Source organism: Gambusia affinis, linkage group LG11 (assembly GCF_019740435.1).
Source record: "Gambusia affinis linkage group LG11, SWU_Gaff_1.0, whole genome shotgun sequence".
NCBI classification, from domain to species: Eukaryota; Metazoa; Chordata; class Actinopteri; order Cyprinodontiformes; family Poeciliidae; genus Gambusia; species Gambusia affinis.
This window is the reverse complement of record NC_057878.1, coordinates 25,723,119-25,741,831: the sequence shown is the minus strand read 5'-3', so window position 1 is coordinate 25,741,831 and position 18,713 is coordinate 25,723,119. Positions and strand designations below refer to the sequence as shown.

At 41.2% G+C, this 18,713-nt stretch overlaps 1 protein-coding gene across 1 annotated transcript in view; it reads right to left on the bottom strand.

Moving 5' to 3' along the window:
- ttn.2 (titin, tandem duplicate 2) overlaps positions 1-18,713 on the bottom strand; it is a 218,530-nt gene that overhangs the window by 188,418 nt on the left and 11,399 nt on the right. Inside the window, exons 10-27 of the mRNA XM_044131634.1 lie at positions 17,729-17,962; positions 17,540-17,653; positions 15,820-16,056; positions 15,522-15,581; positions 14,841-15,099; positions 14,174-14,243; positions 13,905-14,096; positions 6,641-6,783; positions 6,117-6,265; positions 5,767-5,994; positions 4,728-4,969; positions 4,292-4,524; positions 4,044-4,208; positions 3,789-3,957; positions 2,012-3,708; positions 1,410-1,691; positions 1,060-1,326; positions 469-741 (exon numbers count right to left, since the gene is read on the bottom strand). Of these exons, the coding sequence (XP_043987569.1) occupies positions 469-741; positions 1,060-1,326; positions 1,410-1,691; positions 2,012-3,708; positions 3,789-3,957; positions 4,044-4,208; positions 4,292-4,524; positions 4,728-4,969; positions 5,767-5,994; positions 6,117-6,265; positions 6,641-6,783; positions 13,905-14,096; positions 14,174-14,243; positions 14,841-15,099; positions 15,522-15,581; positions 15,820-16,056; positions 17,540-17,653; positions 17,729-17,962 (5,014 nt within the window). The remainder of the gene's footprint in view (positions 1-468; positions 742-1,059; positions 1,327-1,409; positions 1,692-2,011; positions 3,709-3,788; positions 3,958-4,043; positions 4,209-4,291; positions 4,525-4,727; positions 4,970-5,766; positions 5,995-6,116; positions 6,266-6,640; positions 6,784-13,904; positions 14,097-14,173; positions 14,244-14,840; positions 15,100-15,521; positions 15,582-15,819; positions 16,057-17,539; positions 17,654-17,728; positions 17,963-18,713) is intronic.

Sequence of the window (18,713 nt, the reverse complement as noted above, 5' to 3'; positions counted from 1 at the left end):
ATTGACCAATAATTAATTAATAAGCTGTTATTTTCCATCATGCTGCAATTTTTCTGCATTATCATATCATCCTCCCCTTCGTAGCACATCAGTAATTTTTGAAGTCGACTTTTCACCACTGTGCAGTACGGCTAAATAAGTACTAATAAGATCAAACTTAAGGAGCTTGTTGAGTAATATTTCAAAATAGAACCTTATAAAAGGCATTTTCCATCCAAAACCAAGATGGAACCAATCTGTTTCTCTTTAATGTTTTGATATGGTGCCGCCATCTTGTATCAACTGGCTCCACTTACAGATGACCAGTGATGCTCTCTGCTGGATGGCAGCCAAACAATACCTAATGAAGCTCAAGGCAGAATTATTAGTTGATTAATTGGAACTAATTTAAATCTAATAAACCGTTAATCGACAATTAACTGTTTGCTTTCCTCAGTGTTATGTTTATTTTCATATGGAAACACTTACTTTGCACATTGAGTTTGCCTGAGGTGGAGATTTCATGAGTTGGAACTACAAATGAGTAGGATGCAGTGTCTTCTCTGCTGACGTTCTCCACTAGCAGTTTGTGAACCTGTTTGTCGATGACGATGTGGACGCGGTCTGAGGCAGAGATTGCCTGGCCGTTTTTCAGCCAGGTACCTTCAACATTCTCCTGGGAGAACCTGACCTCCAGCTGAGCAATGTCACCCTCACAGATAGTAAGGTCAGTCAGCGGCTGCATTAGAGTCACGGGTCGCACTGGAGAGAAACAAAACGCACATATGCTCATTAATGACTAGTCAAGTCATATTAAGTTTGTTTGTATTGCATATTTCAGCAACAAAGCAGTTCAAAGTGTTTTATATCATAAAAACATCATACAGTCACCAATTATGAAACAAGAAATAAAAATTATGTTATTATTGGAGAAAATGTCAGTTAATATTAATCAAAGGCAAGTCTAAACAGTGTTTTGCAGCTTTCTGGATGTTTTCTAAAACGACTAATCAAACATTTTACATATTTTAAGCCAGCAGGGAAACTTTGTTGCAACATAAACATCTAAAAAAAGCTTACATTTCATTTTTAGTGAGGCGCTGGTCTTCAGATCTCCACAAACAAAGGTGTACTTCCCCTGGTCGTCCTTCCTGACGTCCTTGACAGCCAGGGTGTGCCGTCCTCGGCGGGAGGATATGACGTATTTACTGCTGGGAGAGAGCTCCTTCTCACCAAAGAACCATTTTCCCTCAGCATCTTCGCGAGAAACCTCAACCTCAAACTCTCCAGCGTAGCTCTCTGGTACTTCAATGTTTTCCAAATGTTTGTTCAGCTCCAGGGCGGCACCTGAGATACACAGGAACGTCAAGAACCTTCAGCTGCTTTCCACACAAACAAGACTATTTAAAACAGGAATTCAGAATACAAACCTTCTACATGGAGCCTGGCATTAGTCCTGATGTTCTCGTCATCTATGACCATACATGAGTATTCTGCGTCATCACTCATTGCAATCATCAGCACAGACAGGAAGTGGACCTTTCTGTCAGAGTGCATCCTGTATTTGTCTCCTGAGAAAATCTCAACATTATTCTTTAGCCATTTGACCTTGACAAATGGTTCGTTGGTTTCACATTCAAAGGTCACCATGGTGTCCTTCTCATTTGCACTGACATCAGCCAGGTTTTGGGTGAAATTAATGGCTGCCTTGGCTGCATGAGAAATACAAAATTAGAATTTGGCATCAGGAGGTACATACAAAAGAGAATTCGGGCCACTGCAAAAAAAAAAAAAGACTTTTGATCTCGTGAGATTAGTCAGAATTCTGACAAAATAAAATAAAGAATTCTTGGACTAAAGTCAGAATTCTGGGACAAAAGGTCAGTATTCTGAGATTCACAAAAAAAAAAGAATTCTGAGATTAATCAGAATTCTGAGATTAAGTTATAATTATTATTTTTCAGTGGCCCTAATCCTCTTCTATAGATAAAGTACAAGGAAATTACAGATGAGATTTGGTTTTCGACTTTACCTTGTACAAGAAGGAAGGCATGGCTTGACGACTCTCCAGCGACATTGATGGCCTTAACCATCATGCTAGCAGAGTCCTCTACTGTGACATCTCTAATCACCAGTTCACACACATGGTCCTCAGGCCAGTACCAGTAAATACGGTCAGATTTTTCCAGAAGAATGCCATTCTTGAACCACTGGCACTCAGGTTCTGGTCTACCGACAACTCTGACTCTGAAACGAACCTCGTCCTTTGGAGAAACAGTCTTGCTTCCAATACGTTCGAGGATATGTGGGGCTTCCATGCTGGGTGACAGCTGGATCCTCTCTGGTTTGATTGTGGGGATGGTGATTTTGCCTTGCTCTTCCATCTTCCTCCTTTCAGCTTCTTCCATCTCCTTCATGTGATGAAGTAGCTCGTCTTTAGTCTTTTTTAGTAAGTCTTCATAGGAGTCATCCCTCTTGCGAGATTTGAATTCTACTGCAGAGATAGACTCATAGAAGCCCTCCTCTGTTCTGCGCTTGAATTTGCTCTTCAGCTCCTCAGACTCCTCAGAGGTTTTCTCATGAACGATTCTCTGCGCCTTACGCAGCTTAACTACTTCCCTGTCCTGTGGGACCTCACCAGGTCTGTCCACCTTGACGATGTCAAATCCGATTTTGCCAGATTCATGTGGGACCTCAGCAGCTTTGGGCTCTGGAGCACGACGCAGCACTGCTCTAAAGTCCTCTCTCTGTTGGATCTCCAGCTTCACAGTGTGTTCAGTTGTGCCTAAAGGATTGTCTGCAACCACTCTGACTTCACCGGAGTCGTACGACTTGATGTCAACGATCTCCAGGTAGTAAATACCATCGTAACGAAGTCTGTATCTCTTGCTTTTGCGGATGAGTTGTCCGTTGAGGTACCAATTAACCTTTGGAGCAGGGTAGCCAGTCACTCTGCAGCGGAACCGAGCAATGTCTCCTTCCAGTACCCTGGCTGGTTCTGGAAGCAGGACAATTTCAGGTTTTGTCTTTTCGGATTCGTCATCAAGGCTGACTCCTGCAGGTCCTCCCTCATGAGCAATACGCTCAATCTCATCCATTCGATAAGCTCCCTTCCTGCCTTCCGGAAGCTGAGATTCCTCAACAAGGCCCTTCTCGTCCTTGACGATCAGGGTAGCCGAGGTCTGGTCGACTCCAAACTTGTTGGTTGCTCTGCAGGTGATCACACCACTGTCTCTTGCATAAGCAACCTCATAGTCCAGGCTGCAGTAGCCAAACTCATTGACCATACGCAGCCTGTTAGCAGCAGCCAGAGGCTTGCCATCATGCAGCCACTCCACCACCATGGTGGGATCTCCAATTGGAGTCAGCCTGCACTCAAAGTGAGCTGGACCAAAACGCTTCATCCTGATGGAGGTGAGCTTCTTCTTAAACAATGGTTTCTGCTGTTTCTCCTTGTCATAAAGGTCGCCTTCCTCCCACTGCTCTTGGCCATAACGGAGGTGGAGAGGCTCCAGCTCTGGAGCGGCAATCTCTTTGGCTTTGTAGGTTCCTTTGGGAATAATGAGCTTCCTTTCAGCTTGCGGGGCAGAGTGATCTACCTCCACATTGACTCTGCAGCGGGTGGTGTCTCTGCCAGCCTTGTTGATGGCTGTGGCGGTGTACCAGGCACTGTCTGAGCCAGCAGATGAAGGAATCTGGAATTTGGCCTCTCCTTTGGTTCCTTCAATCCTGGAAAAAGCAAGCAACCAAGTGAATCAAAGTACAAATAAATTCCTTTGTAGAGACAGAAAACAAAGCAGTAGAAATACCTTATGTGTGGGTGCTTTGATGGAGTAATGATGTCGCTGTTTTTCAGCCAAACAATATCTGGCAGGGGGTTTCCGATGGCTTTGACAGCCAGTTCCACTAATGTGCCCTGCTTCACGGTGATGTTCTTCAGTTTTTCAATAAATTGAGGTCTGGACACACTTTCTCTGGCTGCAGATCCCAAAACAAGGCAGAAGTTAATATTGAGACACTTTTAAGGTTTCTGTAGATGTAGCACTATGTAATCCAAGTTCTACCTTCAACAGAGAGATTAACGGCAACAGATGTTCGTCCAGCTCGGTTCTGAGCAACGACGGTCCATTCTCCAGAGTCTTTTGGCACAGCTGGGACAATAATCAGGGACTGAGTGCCGTCCTCCTTAATTACTATCTTGTGTGTGAAGTCGTTGACAATTTGTTGTCCTGAAAAGGAGGATAAGACTATTTTTAAAGGCTGAAGAACCAAATAAAGAGTTATTGAAAATATTTAACACTGTTTTTCTTACCATTGTGGAACCAGTAGGTTTCAGGCATTGGCCTGCCTACAACCTTTAAGTCAAATCTGGCAGTTTGGCCCTCTGCACATTTGATAGAGGAGGGCTTCATGACGAACACGGGTTTGTAAAGTCTTTCCAGGTGAATTTCATCAGTCTCTTCGAGGCGGCGAGCTGGGGAACGTCCAGGTGAACGGCTGGATGAACGGCCAGGAGAGCGGCTCAGAGAGCGAGGAGATGTGGATCTAAAAAGGGGAAGCAGTGTGTCACCACGAGATTTCAGATGCAGCATTCAGAGCAACAGAGATATTGCATTTTCAGTTTTTGGTGTTTTTTTGCAGCATCTGAAGAGGCAAAACTTCCATCCTGGTTTGAAGGTCATTGTTCATTTTGTCAATTCATCTCCATTTTCATAATTTCTCAGTATGAACATTTGTTCAGGACTGACCTGATTCTCTGCATTGATGGCTGTGGTGTGTAACTGGGAGGGGTTACACCTCCAGAGGGCTCCACGTAGAGCTTCCCTGAGCTGACAGCATTTCCCTTCATGTTGGAGGCGAAGGCAGTGTACACTCCTTCATCCTCTGGTTGAACCACAGACAGACGGAGGCTAGCTCGTCCATCCTGAAGGACCTCCATCTGGTACCGGCCGCCGGGCCTGATGCGCTGGCCGTCTTTGTACCAAACAATCTGCAGGGGGTTTTATGAATCGCTGTAAGTGACATGTCAAACTCAAGGCCTGTCATAGCTTTTTATGTGGCACTCAAGACTCCAGACAGCTACATAAAAAGAACCTTCAAAGTAACAGTTGTGTGCTTATATATTATTTTATCAATATGTTCAAAGCAGTTATATCTGTATACTGCCAAATTACATCAATAAGTCTCTCAAGTTTTTTGTGATTCTGAAATAATGAAGTGAATTATTGTGAATTTATTGCAAATTTTCTGAAAAAATTGTCCAAAACATTTGTTTAGGTGACTAACTTCCTCTGCAGGGGGCAGTATTTCCTACTTCTTCTACACTGCTACCTTAATCTTATGTGGTGTCAAGTTAATAGTCCATGATTGATGTGGTGAGTAACAAAAAGTCACAATTACCATGATGAAAAAGTACAAATATTGCAAAAACATTTCTAAATTAGAACAAAATTGTTAATATTCATTTGAAAAAATCCCCAAAACAATCATGAAATCCTGGAGGGACTGATCAAAGTGAAGAGGTTCAATATTATTTAAATTTAAGAAGAACTCAACTCCATCAGGATAGCAGAGACTGCTATGTCTTAATATTTTAACAGTTCAGTAATGAGTTTTATTAATACATATATAATACATGGGTTTCCAGCAGATTATTGAATACCAAAGTCTGTCAAATAGTACCACTTAATCTTCATCATACTTCACAGATATGTTCAGATTTGATTGGATTAATTTCCATACTGCAGTGATGAGTTTGACTATGAAGGTAAATATCTTTTTCTGCACCTTAGGCAGCGGCGTGCCAGACATCCTGCAGTGGAAAGTGACGCCCATTCCCTCCATGATCCGGTAGTTTTTCACTGGCGTCTCAAAGGCAGGCTGCAGCGCCTCTTCTTCTGCGACAGTCACCATCAGCTCTCCGTCCTCAGTCACCAACTCTCTGTAGGTGATCCTCAAGATACGGATCTCAATCTCCTGGATGATTCTCTCCTCAAAGGCTGAAATCATGAACTCCTGAAAGAAAAACAGCCAAACATTAAACCTGAGGTAAATTTGCTGAAAGAACAATTACTCCAAGAACTGTACAAAAAACATATAAACTACTGCAAAGTCTCTGATTTACAGAAGTAGATTACCGTTTCTGAGACGAAGCTCATGGGGGTCGTCACCCTCCTTTGTTCAAACTCATACTGAGCTACGACTGGCTGGGGCTCCTGGACCACAGTCGTTGTCACTTCGGTTTTATATGTCACATCTTGCTGCTTCATGTAGGCTTCATATTGTTCTGCAAGCGGAAAGAATGTAAGAGACTGAACTCCAAAATCACAAAATCTTACCAAACATTTCTGTCTAGTTTCCTCTGCAAATATCTAGATACACTTGAAATAAAACAAAACTAACTCCAAATAACTTTTCAGCAGGATTTAGGAGCTTGTTTTAAATCAATAATTTTTTTGAATATTGATTTAGAAATTCATAGATTATTTCAGTTATAACATGGAAAAATGTCTTTCTATAAGACAAATAATTTGCCAGTGGAACTACTTTTTCAACTGTAATGAGATATTTGCAATAAAAATGCAGTCAGAAATGTAATATTTGGAGTTGTGCAGTGAGGTCCAACACAGAAATTAAGACAAAAAACAGAAAATGCAGATACCTTCATCCAGCAGGATGGCAGTGGCTGACGCTTCTCCGAGAGGATTCTTAGCAAAGACGGAGTATTCTCCTGCATCATCAGCGAAGGTCATTGAGATCTCCAGTCGGCATTCTCCGGTCTCCTTTTTGTAGGCAACTTTGTATCTGAAAGGAAGAATAAAGTCCGTTATCTTCTCTGATCCAAAGGAGTCAAGGATAGGAGTGGGTGACGTGGAATTATAATTTTATTGTTATATGTTGTGGTGCTGTTGTAATAATGGTAATAATTATGATAAACTAGATATTACTTCTTTTGTATAGTTAAGTAGGGTGACCATATTTTCATTTGGGAAAACCAGGACACCTTGGAGCGGGGGGGCGACTGAGGTATCTCTGTTCCCATGCATAGAGATGTCTGTGGCATGCACTCACTTAACATAGGCCTACGTAATCCTACAATAACATGATATTTACAGGTGGTTTATTAAAAATTAAAAACTTAAAGAAGTTCTCCTCTGTGTCTTCCATGACAGTTTGTCCTTGCTGTGTGGCCTCTGTCCTCACCACATCCTGGATGTCTGAACCAGCCTGCTGCTCCGAAAGGCCGACGTTCTCGTCCTGGTCGGTTATCCCTTTCGGAACAGTGGAAAAACTGTTCCCAATGACTTTGCTCTCATTCTTACAGAGAGCTTCCCCAGCCGGGGTAGTCTTGTCTTTGGGAACAGCCACAAACAGGCCACTGGTTGGTTTCAGAGATGTTTGTGTAACCCCCATATATGTGTGGAATGTTATTGTTATTTTGTATTTTATTTCTGTCTTGTAATTTAATGCACCAGCAAATCAAATTTTAATTTTGGATTTTCTTTTCCTACCAGAAACCACCAGTAGGTAAGATAAGTGACCTGATCCTTACAGTTAAACCTCTTCCTGCTGTGATTTTCTCCACTGAGTGTTGTTATGTGTTTTTGCAACCTGAAATGAAGCTAATGCTAAACCGCGTCACAGGCATTACTGCTTGTATGTTCCAAAAAGAAAATAAAAGAAACATGAAACCAATCGGAGAAATGTTTGAGATTGGAATATTAGAATGATTTTCACTGTATTGCATTTTTGTTATGTATAAACTTAGAATGGTTTGCATACAGTGATATATTTTTTTGCAAGCTTGCAAAAATATTATTTTTAAATATTATTTTAAATATTATTTTTTGATTTATTACTCCTGCGTACTTTTGGACTTTAATAGTTAATTAAGTTCTTTATATTTGCAGGTTGGTTTCTTTAGAACCACATTAAACTTGGAACGTTGTCCAGCTGCAGATCACCGCAGGTCTGGATTGGATCTGCTGACCTGCAGGTTTCAACCCAAAACCTGGGACTGCTGGATCCACTGCCTGCTTTGGACTGGATTAAGATAATAATCTTATCTTAATCCAGTAATAATACAGATATCTAGATAAAAAATCTAAATATCTATATTTAGATATCTATGTCTATACATCTATAGATATATATATATAGATATCTATATCTTTATATATTATATTTATAAAGATATAGATATCTATATATAGATATATAGATACTTCATATTTATATATATTTATAAATATCTATATCTATATTTATAAAGCTGTGTATTTACTGATTTATAAATATATCTACAAATTCATATAAATTCATATATGTATATATGTACGTCTATATGTATGTATGTATGTATATATATACATACATGTATGTAATACATGTATGTAGTATGTAATATATACATGTATGTATTACATACATGTATATATGTATACATACATACATACATATATACATGTATATATGTATACATACATGTATATATTACATATTACATACATATATATATATATATATATATATATATATATGTATACATACATATATATAGACGTATATATATACATATATGTATATATATATGAATTTATATGAATTTGTAGATATATTTATAAATCAGTAAATACACATCTTTATAAATATATATATTTGTATCTTGCCCAGAAAGATAACTAGTTTTTAATTTGTTTTCCAATTTGTTTAACTTTAAACTTCTAAAAGTCTCTTTTTGTTTCATGTTTTTTGCATTTTCTTTTTCCAAATCTCCCATTAATTATTAAATGTGGTTTTCTTATTTTCTGTTTAGAATTAGAAATAAAACTCTTCCAATGGATGAACATGAGTACTGATGTTGTTGAACGTGGGGGAAGCCGGAGCACCCGGAGTGAACCCACAGCTACACAGGGAGACGTTTCCCACCGTGCAGTCCTGGCTTTTTAATATTGAAATGTCCAATTAACAACAACTGTAGCTCTTTTTCCAAATCCCACCAATCACCCAACCCACACCTGGCCCCTCCCTCTTTTAAACCTGATCATCTGGAGACATAAAGTGTCTACGCTGTTTGGCCTTTTCTTCAGTCTTTAAACTGCCGCAGACAGGATGGAGTCACAGCCTTTTTGAATCGCCTCCACAGTGAAATCTTTGTCTTTGGGCTCTCTTCTTCTTCAGAGACTTTGTTCTGTTCCTCTGACTCTTCAGATGGTTGAGTCTCTGATTGCTGAGGTCTCTGGATTCGATCTTCATTTACTGTAACCTCTGTCTGTGGAGGCGATGTTTTCAGTTTTTCTGTAAGAACTACAGGATCCTGATCTGTTCCATCTTCTGACACTATGACTGGTTTTATCTCTATGTGCTGTAAAGCTGTCTGTGGGATCTCTGGTGCTGATTCTAAATCAGGTTTTGGTGTCTCCGTGTTTTGGACCACGTTTTGATCAGTCACTATTGGCTTTGAATTGTTTTCCATTTCAGCTTTCCCTGCTGTCTTTCTCCTTTTCTTAGATTTTGTTTTGATCTTTGGTCTTTTCTCAACCTGCTGATCCCCAATTGGTTGTTTTTCAGGGACCATTTTATCTTCAGTCGCCTGCTGCAGTTTATTAATCGCTTTTTCGTTTTTATGAACCTCAATAATGATGGTAGCTCTCTGATCCTTGATGATTTCCGGCATTGAAACTTCTTCTTTCTTGTTTTTTACAGAAACTTTCTCTTTGTTGACTGTTTCTAATTCAGAGGCAGCTTTCTTTGCTGACTCTCTCCTCTTCTTACCTGCTGATCTCTTTAATCTCTTGGTCTGTCCATCCTGATGTCCATCCTGTTGCCCATCCTGATGCCCATCCTGTTGCCCATCCTGATGCCCATCCTGATGCCTATCCTGTTGTGATTCAGACGACTGTTCTTGGATCAGTAAATGGAGCTCAGTTTGTGTCGAGATCGTTTCATAAACTGGTTTCAACTGGCATCCGGATTCCAACAGATCTACCTCAGTTTGAGTTGAAATCGTTCCACAAACTGGTTTCCAGTGACTTCTGGTTTCCAGCTCATCCATCTCTGTCTGTGTTGAAACAGTTTGAAGGACTGGTTTCAACTGGGAACTGGTTTCTGGTTCCTCCGTCTCGGTCTGTGTTGAAATGGTTTTGAGGACTGGTTTCAACTGGGAACTGGTTTCTGGTTCCTCCGTCTCCGTTTGAGTTGAAACAGTTTTAAAGACTGGTTTCAACTGGGAACTGGTTTCTGGTTCCTCCATCTCTGTCTGTGTTGAAATGGTTTTGAGGACTGGTTTCAACTGGGAACTGGTTTCTGGTTCCTCCGTCTCCGTTTGAGTTGAAACAGTTTTAAAGACTGGTTTCAACTGGGAACTGGTTTCTGGTTCCTCTCTCTCTGTTTGAGTTGAAGCCGATTGAAAACTGACTGGTTTCTGCTTTAGGTTTTCCTGTGAATCAGTCTGAGTTTGAACAGAAACTGTTGGTTTCCTGCTTTGCTGTCTCTGCTGCTCTGAGAGGACTTTGCTCAGCAGATCTTTCTGCTGTTTTAGTTTCGCACTCAGTTTTTTATTCGTATCAAACATTTCGTCGAGCTGATTCATTAAATATTTCCTAAATTTGATGTGTTCCAGTTCAGTCTCTTTAAATTTAGCAGCACATGTACACTTTGGTTGAGTTGTTTTCAAGGAAGCTTCCTCATTACTTTTTTGTGCCACCATTGAAACGTTTTCCGTTTCAATATTCCCAGCAATAAAAGTTACATCAACATGAGGTTCTGACTTGGGCAGCGTTTTCCAAACCGTCTTATTTCCCCTGCTGGATGAAGCTGCCTGAAGACTTTTGTTTTCCAGCAGAGGTCCATTATCAATGTCAGTGTTCCCAGTGAAAAATGACAGATCTATGGTGGCATCAGGCTCGGGAAAAGATTTCCACAACAGTGGCGTCTTATTGATGGGTTTAGGCTTTGATTGTTTCTCCCCTTTCTGATCCAGCTTCCTCTCTGGTTTGGAGATGTCGTCCTTTTCAGTCACCAGTTGTGTTACAGAAATCGCAGGTTCTTCTGTATAAATATCTATATTTAAAGAATCGTCCGGATCTCCTTCTTCAGGCAGAGAAGTCTCCAGCTTTTCAACATCTTCAGTGTCAGACTTAAGGGGCTGTTCCTTCTCTGTTGTTTCCTGAGGTACAGAGATCGATTCTTGTTCTGTATCCAGTAAAATTTCTTCCGTTCCTGTAATCTCAGAGGAAATCCGTTGGTCAACAGGGGCGTGTGTCTCCAACCAGACACTGAATGGGATCTTCTTCTTTTTATTTCGCCTGGTCCTTGGTGGTTGTTCCCTCTCTGCTGTTTCTATTTTCTCCTGCCCTCCAGCGGTGGACTCTTCTCCGCTGACCAGGGATTTGCTCTGCTTCTCAATGTTTCCAGCAGAAATCTCTTGGTCAGCTGGGGCGTGTTCCTCTGAGCAGGTTTTAGTCGGTACCAGGTTCTCCACAATGGGCTCACTGTCAGGTGTCGGTCTGTCCCCTTTCTGATCGACTACCTCCAGAGGTTGGGCGACCGATCCATTTTCCATCACAGGTGAAGCCTCCTGCTGTTCGATTTTCTCAGCAGAAGTTTTCATCTCTTGCTGTTCCAACCAGACAGCAAAAGGCACCTTCTTCCTCTTGCGCTTGGGTCGGTTGGGTATCTGCAATTCCCTTTCAATGATCTCGAGTTCAGTCTCTTCGATGCTACGCTGCTTGGTCTCCATTGTAAGCTTTGCTTCTTTCAAGTTCTAAGCAAAAATCAAATCTCTAGAATTTCGGTTTAGATTTCACAGTAAGTTTGATGTAAATCACCAAAGGAAATTTGCACCAAACAAAGTTGTAAATCTGTAAACTGCTAAAGATATTCTGTATGTATCAACAAGGCTTCTAAAGGCTGTGATGAAAGTTGATGATGTGAGGAGCTTATATAATGGCTGGTGATGTCAGAATTCTGCCTTTGGAGTCACGTTGTGATGTCACATTGTGACGTCACAGTGTCGTTTGATATTCAGAGCGGGCTTGTCTGATGGATTTTTTTATTAACAGGACTGATGCGCGCGCAACCTGCCTGCAGAAAGAGTCAGTGGGCTTTTAAACTGTCACTGGTTGCCATAGTTACCATTGATGTGCGGTCAGAGGACGCAAGTGAGCCAGTACTGTGGAGTAATTATTTTTTATTTAGCTTAACCAATTATGATTAATTTTTTCTTCAAAACTGCAGAATTTTCGCATTTTCCCATTCAAATGCTTGGAAGTGAAGTGAGGCAGCAGCAGCTGAGCCTCACCTGATTGATCAACCTCTCGCTAACTGCCATTCTATGAGAGCAACATTTAATATCTCAACTGATTTTCCATAATTTAGCTTATGTATATAATGTACAGTGTTTTCTGTCGCCAGCTGTGTGTGTAACGTGTTTCGTGGCTGAGAAGCGATCAGAAACGGCAGAGAACAGATTCGAGGTGAGGCAGGCAGTTCTCTTGCCTCATGGCAGGGGGCGCTCATGATCCCAGATATTGTGACTCCACAACTGCAGAGTAAGAGACAGTAACAGCGAGCTAGCCATGGAGCTAGCCATACAGTAAAGTGCCGCGATATATATATATATATATATATATATATATATATATATATATATAGTAGGGTGACCATATTTTCATTTGGGAAAACCAGGACACCTTGGAGCAGTGGGGGGGTGGGGGGGATCTCTTTTCCCATGCATAGAGATGTCTGTGGCATGCACTCACTTAACATAGGCCTACATAATCCTACAATAACATGATATTTACTGTTGGTTTATTAAAAATGCTTTTCAGTAAAAGTCAACAGCAATAACTCCAATAACAAATGATAATTTTATTCAAAATGTAATGAATGAATAGCACAATGAAAGAAACAATGTCTCATCTAAACATCCCTCACTTAACAATAAAAGTTAACAATAACTCTCAACTCCCAATAACAACACATGATACTCAGCCTCAGTAAGGAACAAAATAATGTCTGTTCTGTAGGCTATTGGAAAAAATAAATTAACAAATGAGCTAATTGTCTCGACCCGGTCTGAAAGCGGGGAAACTCTTTTGTAAATCGTCGGTAAACATACATTTGCGCTTTGGCATGTTGTTGGCATACTGACAGCCACGCTATCTATCTTCTGATTAAGAACAGGGCTGCCCCCACTGACGCGGCTCGGGGATTACGTCACACGCAGCGCTGTGCGCAGTGCCCTAGTGCCTGTAAATTTAATGGTCCAATGAAGGTAATTTAAAAAACAGGATATTTCCTCACTTTCTAAAAAAAAACCCAGGACGCCCGGGACAGGACGTGAAATACGGACGTTTGGTCACCCTATAGTTAAGTGTTTGTAAGTGCATTAGCGCCACAAAATCCGCTCTTTCAAAAAACAGTCCCATTTGAAACAGGCTTCTTCAGGACATCAATAACTTAAAAGGAAAAACATCATGCTATATTCACAATTTGAACTTCTATTCGGTCTCTACTGCTTCTAAAAACAGTCCAGGCGATTTAAAAAAAAACATCCAGCAGGTTTTTGGCAAGAAGTTAATGTTTCTTAGTGTCTGGCAAATGAACCGTTTAAAAACAAAGTCTGAACGTAACGTCACAAATCAGCCAGCATTGCCCCTCAGCTAGCAACCCCAGCGAAGCGCACTCCGTTACCTAGCAACCCCAGCAGAGTTCCACCCGTCACCTAGCAATGCAAGCTGAGAACCAGCACATTTGTTTAGCTGGTTGTAGCTCTGTACTTTACAATTTTTATCAATATTGTAAAAAACTTTCATAATAAATAATAAGCGATGCAGTAAATGACCGCCCCTAGTTGAGGATTGTTACAGAAAATTATACTTAGACTGGTGTAAGTTCTGTGGACGAAGGACTGTGGGTTGTACCTGTATCCAGTGGTGAGCGGAACGCCGCTCTTCTTCCAAATGATGTGAGGTCTTGGGTTTCCTGCAATCTGACACTCAAACACAACACTTCCTCCCTCCACCAGCTTCTGTGGAGTGGGTTTCTTAATAAAGAAGGGGGCAGCAGATTCTCCTGTGCTGATCTCTGCCTGCTCCCTCATCTCAACAGCAACGCTGCAGAGAAGGAACATCTGGATTTAGATTCAGCTCAGAAACTGCAGCAAAAAAAGGGTTGGGTGTTTAAAACTCACGTTTTGGCTTGCGTAAGCCCAGTTTCTGTGACAGTCACCATCTCCTCTCTGCTCTCTATTTCCTCTGAAACTGCAACATAATCAGAGGACACCAAATTAGGCGGGGTTTTTTGTACAGTTTAATCTTATTTTCTCTATGGTGTATTATAAAGTCATGAACAGAGTTTGCTTTCTAGACAGCCATTTGTCTCTTTCACAACTTTAATGTATTTTACCCCAAATCTGACCCTTTTATGACCAATCAAGTTATGACTACAGAGACAGGAATAGAAAGGACCTTTCTTGGAAGACGATCAATGAGGAAGTTGAAATGTTGGGTAAGGTATAACTTTTACAATTTGAAAATACTTCCCCGCATTTGAGCTATCCAAATACATCCAGAAAAACCATTGAGTCTTGTTAAATAGACTTTAAATAAATGTGTTTATTTAAAAAAAATATACAGGATACGGTGAAAGACTTTGAAGGACACAAATGCCAAGGAGTCTCCTCTCAACGCCCGCCTAAGCAATTGAATTCCACAATCCTTTCTACTTCCCATTCAGGCACCACTTTCTGTTGGTCTATCACATAAAATCCTTATACACTGTCTTTTGTGGCCGAAATGTGACACAATGTCAGAGTTTTGCATAAACAAGTTGTTGATTTTTGAGTGTCCATCTGTTACCTTTAACGAGCAGGTAGCAGGAGGTGCTGATGGTTCCGGCCTCGTTAGTGGCGGTGCAAGTGAAGCGACCGCTGTCTTCGGCAAACGCCTCGCGGATCATCATCCGGGCGACACCATTCTCATAACTGATCTGGAAGTCGATTGAACTCTCGATTTTGTAGTCCTCTCTGAACCACATGATGACGGGAGCGGGCTGACCGTTGATCTGACACTCCAGGGTCACCGACTCGCCCTCTGTCACTGTCAGGTTCTTCAGGCCCTGAAACAAACCAGAGAAATGGTCAGCAACATGAACAAAAGTTTCAGTTCTTACTTAATTTCATGAAGCTGAGCAAAGAATTTTTTGGTCCTAATCAATTGTTTTGAAGGCTTTCTGAAGATCTTTCAAGATTTACACAATTTAACCAGGTGAAGTCAAAACTGTCACTAGAGGAGTTTTGGGTAGAACATATTTACAGTTAGGTTTTTCTGTACAGTTTTTGCTTAGTTACTTCCTTGATTGTGTTATTCTTTAAGCATTTGGTCTTATTTGACTCTTTTTACTCCAGTTAATAATTTATCAGTTGCTAAATTAGTTGAGGATTTTTTTTAATAATTGCTTAAGCACAATGAATCACGATTAATCATTTTAGTCATATCTAAAAATGATTGGACCATAAAGTGGAGGGAAAAGTTACTTACTGCCATGATAGTGGGAGGGACTGCAGGTTCTTGGGTTCTCATTGGCACAGCGACCGCCTCCTATAAAGACAAAACAAGAGTTAGAAAGACAAACAAGATGCGTTTTATGATCTGCAGGGTTCTGAGAGGATGGAACAGGAAGTTGGTTAGCACAAATAAAAAAAGACGAGGGTCTGCAGATGAAGACAGAAAGAAACAAGAGGAGGAGCCTTCAAGAAGGGTGACGTGATTGTGATTGGCTGCAGAGAGGGACTGAGGTAAGAGTTAAAAAAGAAGAGGACAGTGGTAAAGGACCAACCTGAGGCTCCCAGTCCTCAAACTCCTCCTCACTCACTGCATAAGCCCCGCCCTCAAACTGCCTCTGATATCTGATGTCCTTAAACGGCGGTGGAAGGGGGTCCAGCATCACTCTGGCCTCCACCACCGACCTGCGAGATGGACTAGGAGACTTGACTGGTTTGATGATCTTCCTGGTGGCAGAGGGGGAGGCCAGCTCTTTGTGCAGAGCAGCGATGGCTGAGCCGGTGATGGACACCTGAACCGGCCAATCAGAGCAGGTTAAGCACCACGATCAGGAACAAACAGGAAGTCCACGATTAGTGAGGGAAGACGGTGATGGCGATTCTGAGTGAAGGTCAGAAATCACTGAGAGGAGGCGGCAGGCAGCCGGGAAGAAATAAAACCAACTACTGTGCCATGCAAAAGTTTTTACACCCCTTAAAAATGTTTATCTCATTAGCCATGTTTCTTGGGATTATATGTTATAAACTAATATAAAAAAAAGTGCAGAATTGTGTCAAATAACAATGAAAAGTGTTCTGTTGAGATAAATCCAGATATCTGAAGGAAAAACTTTTCTCACAACATTGCTATTTTAAAGCATGGTGGTGGCAGCATTGCACTATGGGGATGTTTTCCTTCAGCATTTACAAAGAAGCTGGTTGCGATGGGAAGACGGATGGAGCTAACTACAAGACAATCCTGGAAGAAAAACTGTTGGAGGCTGCAAAAGAAACCCTCAACATCCAGCTAACTGGTTCAGATCAAAACATATCTGATTTATAATGTCCTAGTCAAAGTCTAAATTTAAACTTAGTTGAGAAGCTATGGCAAGACTTGAAAATTAATTGAAATAAATACTCTCTTTCCAATCTAGTTTGTATTTTTGCCAGCAGTAATAAGGCAGTCCTGGCATCAATTTTCCGTCCAATTCATAATTATATTATTAATTATTATTAAATATAATTATATCATAAAATCCCAGTAAAATACACTGAAGATTCAGATTTTTGAAAGTTCAGGGTTAAAGATACTCCTACAAGGCACAGAAATACCCTGGACCAGAAAACGAAGGAACAGCATGGAAAACTCTATAAAATACAGGTCAGTCACATAACGCAAACATTCCAAAGGCGTGATTCAGGAAGAAGGTTAAAAAACCCCTATTGTACAAAATTTCCTTTTGACAACTTTTTAGACTTCCATTTGGATCCCAAAAGCTTCTAAAAACAGCTTAAAAACTGGAAACTCTTGTGTTTTGTGATCTCAATCACAAAACAGTTTAGTAGATGTTTGGAGAAGAAATGCAAGCAACATTAAAATGGAAAACTAAACAGAATTTTTCTGTAATGTGTTGCAGCCTAAAATGCAGGACTGGATGGAAAACAACCAAAATTAAGCTTGACCTTGACATCAGATCTTCAAAAATTGGAAGATCTTTTAGCCTTTTCCATGTTGCTCCAACATTTTCCGATTTAGAGTTGGTGAAACCTAAAAACTAAAGGATTGACTTTAGGTGAAATAACTAGATAAGTGAAAAGTGAACATCAGGAAGGAGGAGGATCAGTTCGGAGCCGACGGACTGTGACATTGAAGGATCGGAGAGCTGTACAGGTTTAGGATGGGTGACAGTGAGGAGGGAACCAAAGTGAACCATAGCTGTTACAAATGTGTTTTTGTTAAAGATGGCATGGAGGTTCTGGGGCGGCAACGGCGGGCCCTGCAGCCGAACCTCTTACCTCCCGGCTTGGTTCGTGTTTAGGAACGGAAACTTTAGAAACCGTGAAATGCGGGACTGTGGATGTAGCGACGTCAGTGTCCACGTGGGAGGAGACCTCGGCTGTTCTCTGAATCTGGAGTGACCAACATATGGGCTGTTAGGGAGAGTCTGGACCGGTCCGGTTTGATTTACGGCCGAGTCCTCAGACCTGATGGATCTGCTGGACCTCCTGGATCTGGACTCGTCGTTGCTCTTTGGTGTTTGCAGCAACAACCTGTTTGTCTGTTATCACTGCTGCCTTCTGCTTCACCTCGAGAACCTCCTCTTCTTCTTCCTCCTCTCCAGCCCAGACACCCTCCTCATGAATGGGCTGGCGAACACGAGCAAGGTCAACGGCGGCCAACACAGTGGCGACCGCCTCGGCTTTTTTCTCCCCTTCAGTCTGAAGGTACAACGGACAGCACACAGATCTCAGGAAGGTTGACAGTCGAGTTGAAAAGCTTTAAAATATTCAACCAGGAGAAGAAGAAGAGCAGCAGCATGTGGAACATTAGAAAGAAACAAGAAGATGGAGCCACGTTGGTACAGGGTTCTTCATATAAGTATTATCGTTCCCAATTTCAACTAATAAGAATGGTCTGGAAACTTTTCTAAAAGTGAACTCAAGTTTGGAAAGAAGATGTGATTTAGGAAGCACCAACCCTGTTGGTCCACTTTGATCCAACTCTTGTTTGTTAAACCTAGAAAAACTGGTTTGTTTGGGGAGATGTGAATGTACAATCCAACTCTGATGTGGGCCAAAAATGTGAACTCTGCTCTAGGTCAAGGTTTAACTGAAGTGAACTCTGGTGCGGTTCGAATGCATATGTGAACGGGAGTGGCCCGGAAACCTCTCCAAAAGAAGGTAAAGGGTATTCTGGGTAAATACAACCAAAACAAACACAAGAGACTAGCGCTAGCCAGAGAAATGGCTCATGGTTTTCACTAAAGACAAAAGAGAAGTGCTACAACAGCTAAAATCTGATGCCATTCCATTGTTGTTAACATTTGGTAAAGCAGGAATTTGTGCTCAGTGTCTTCTTCAGAGGTTTTTGTGTTGCTTCCTTCAGTTGTTCTTGGTGCAGCACCCCCACAGGTGAGGAAGGGGAACATGTTGCTCAAAGAATTTGGATTGTTTGACAGTGAAAGTGAAT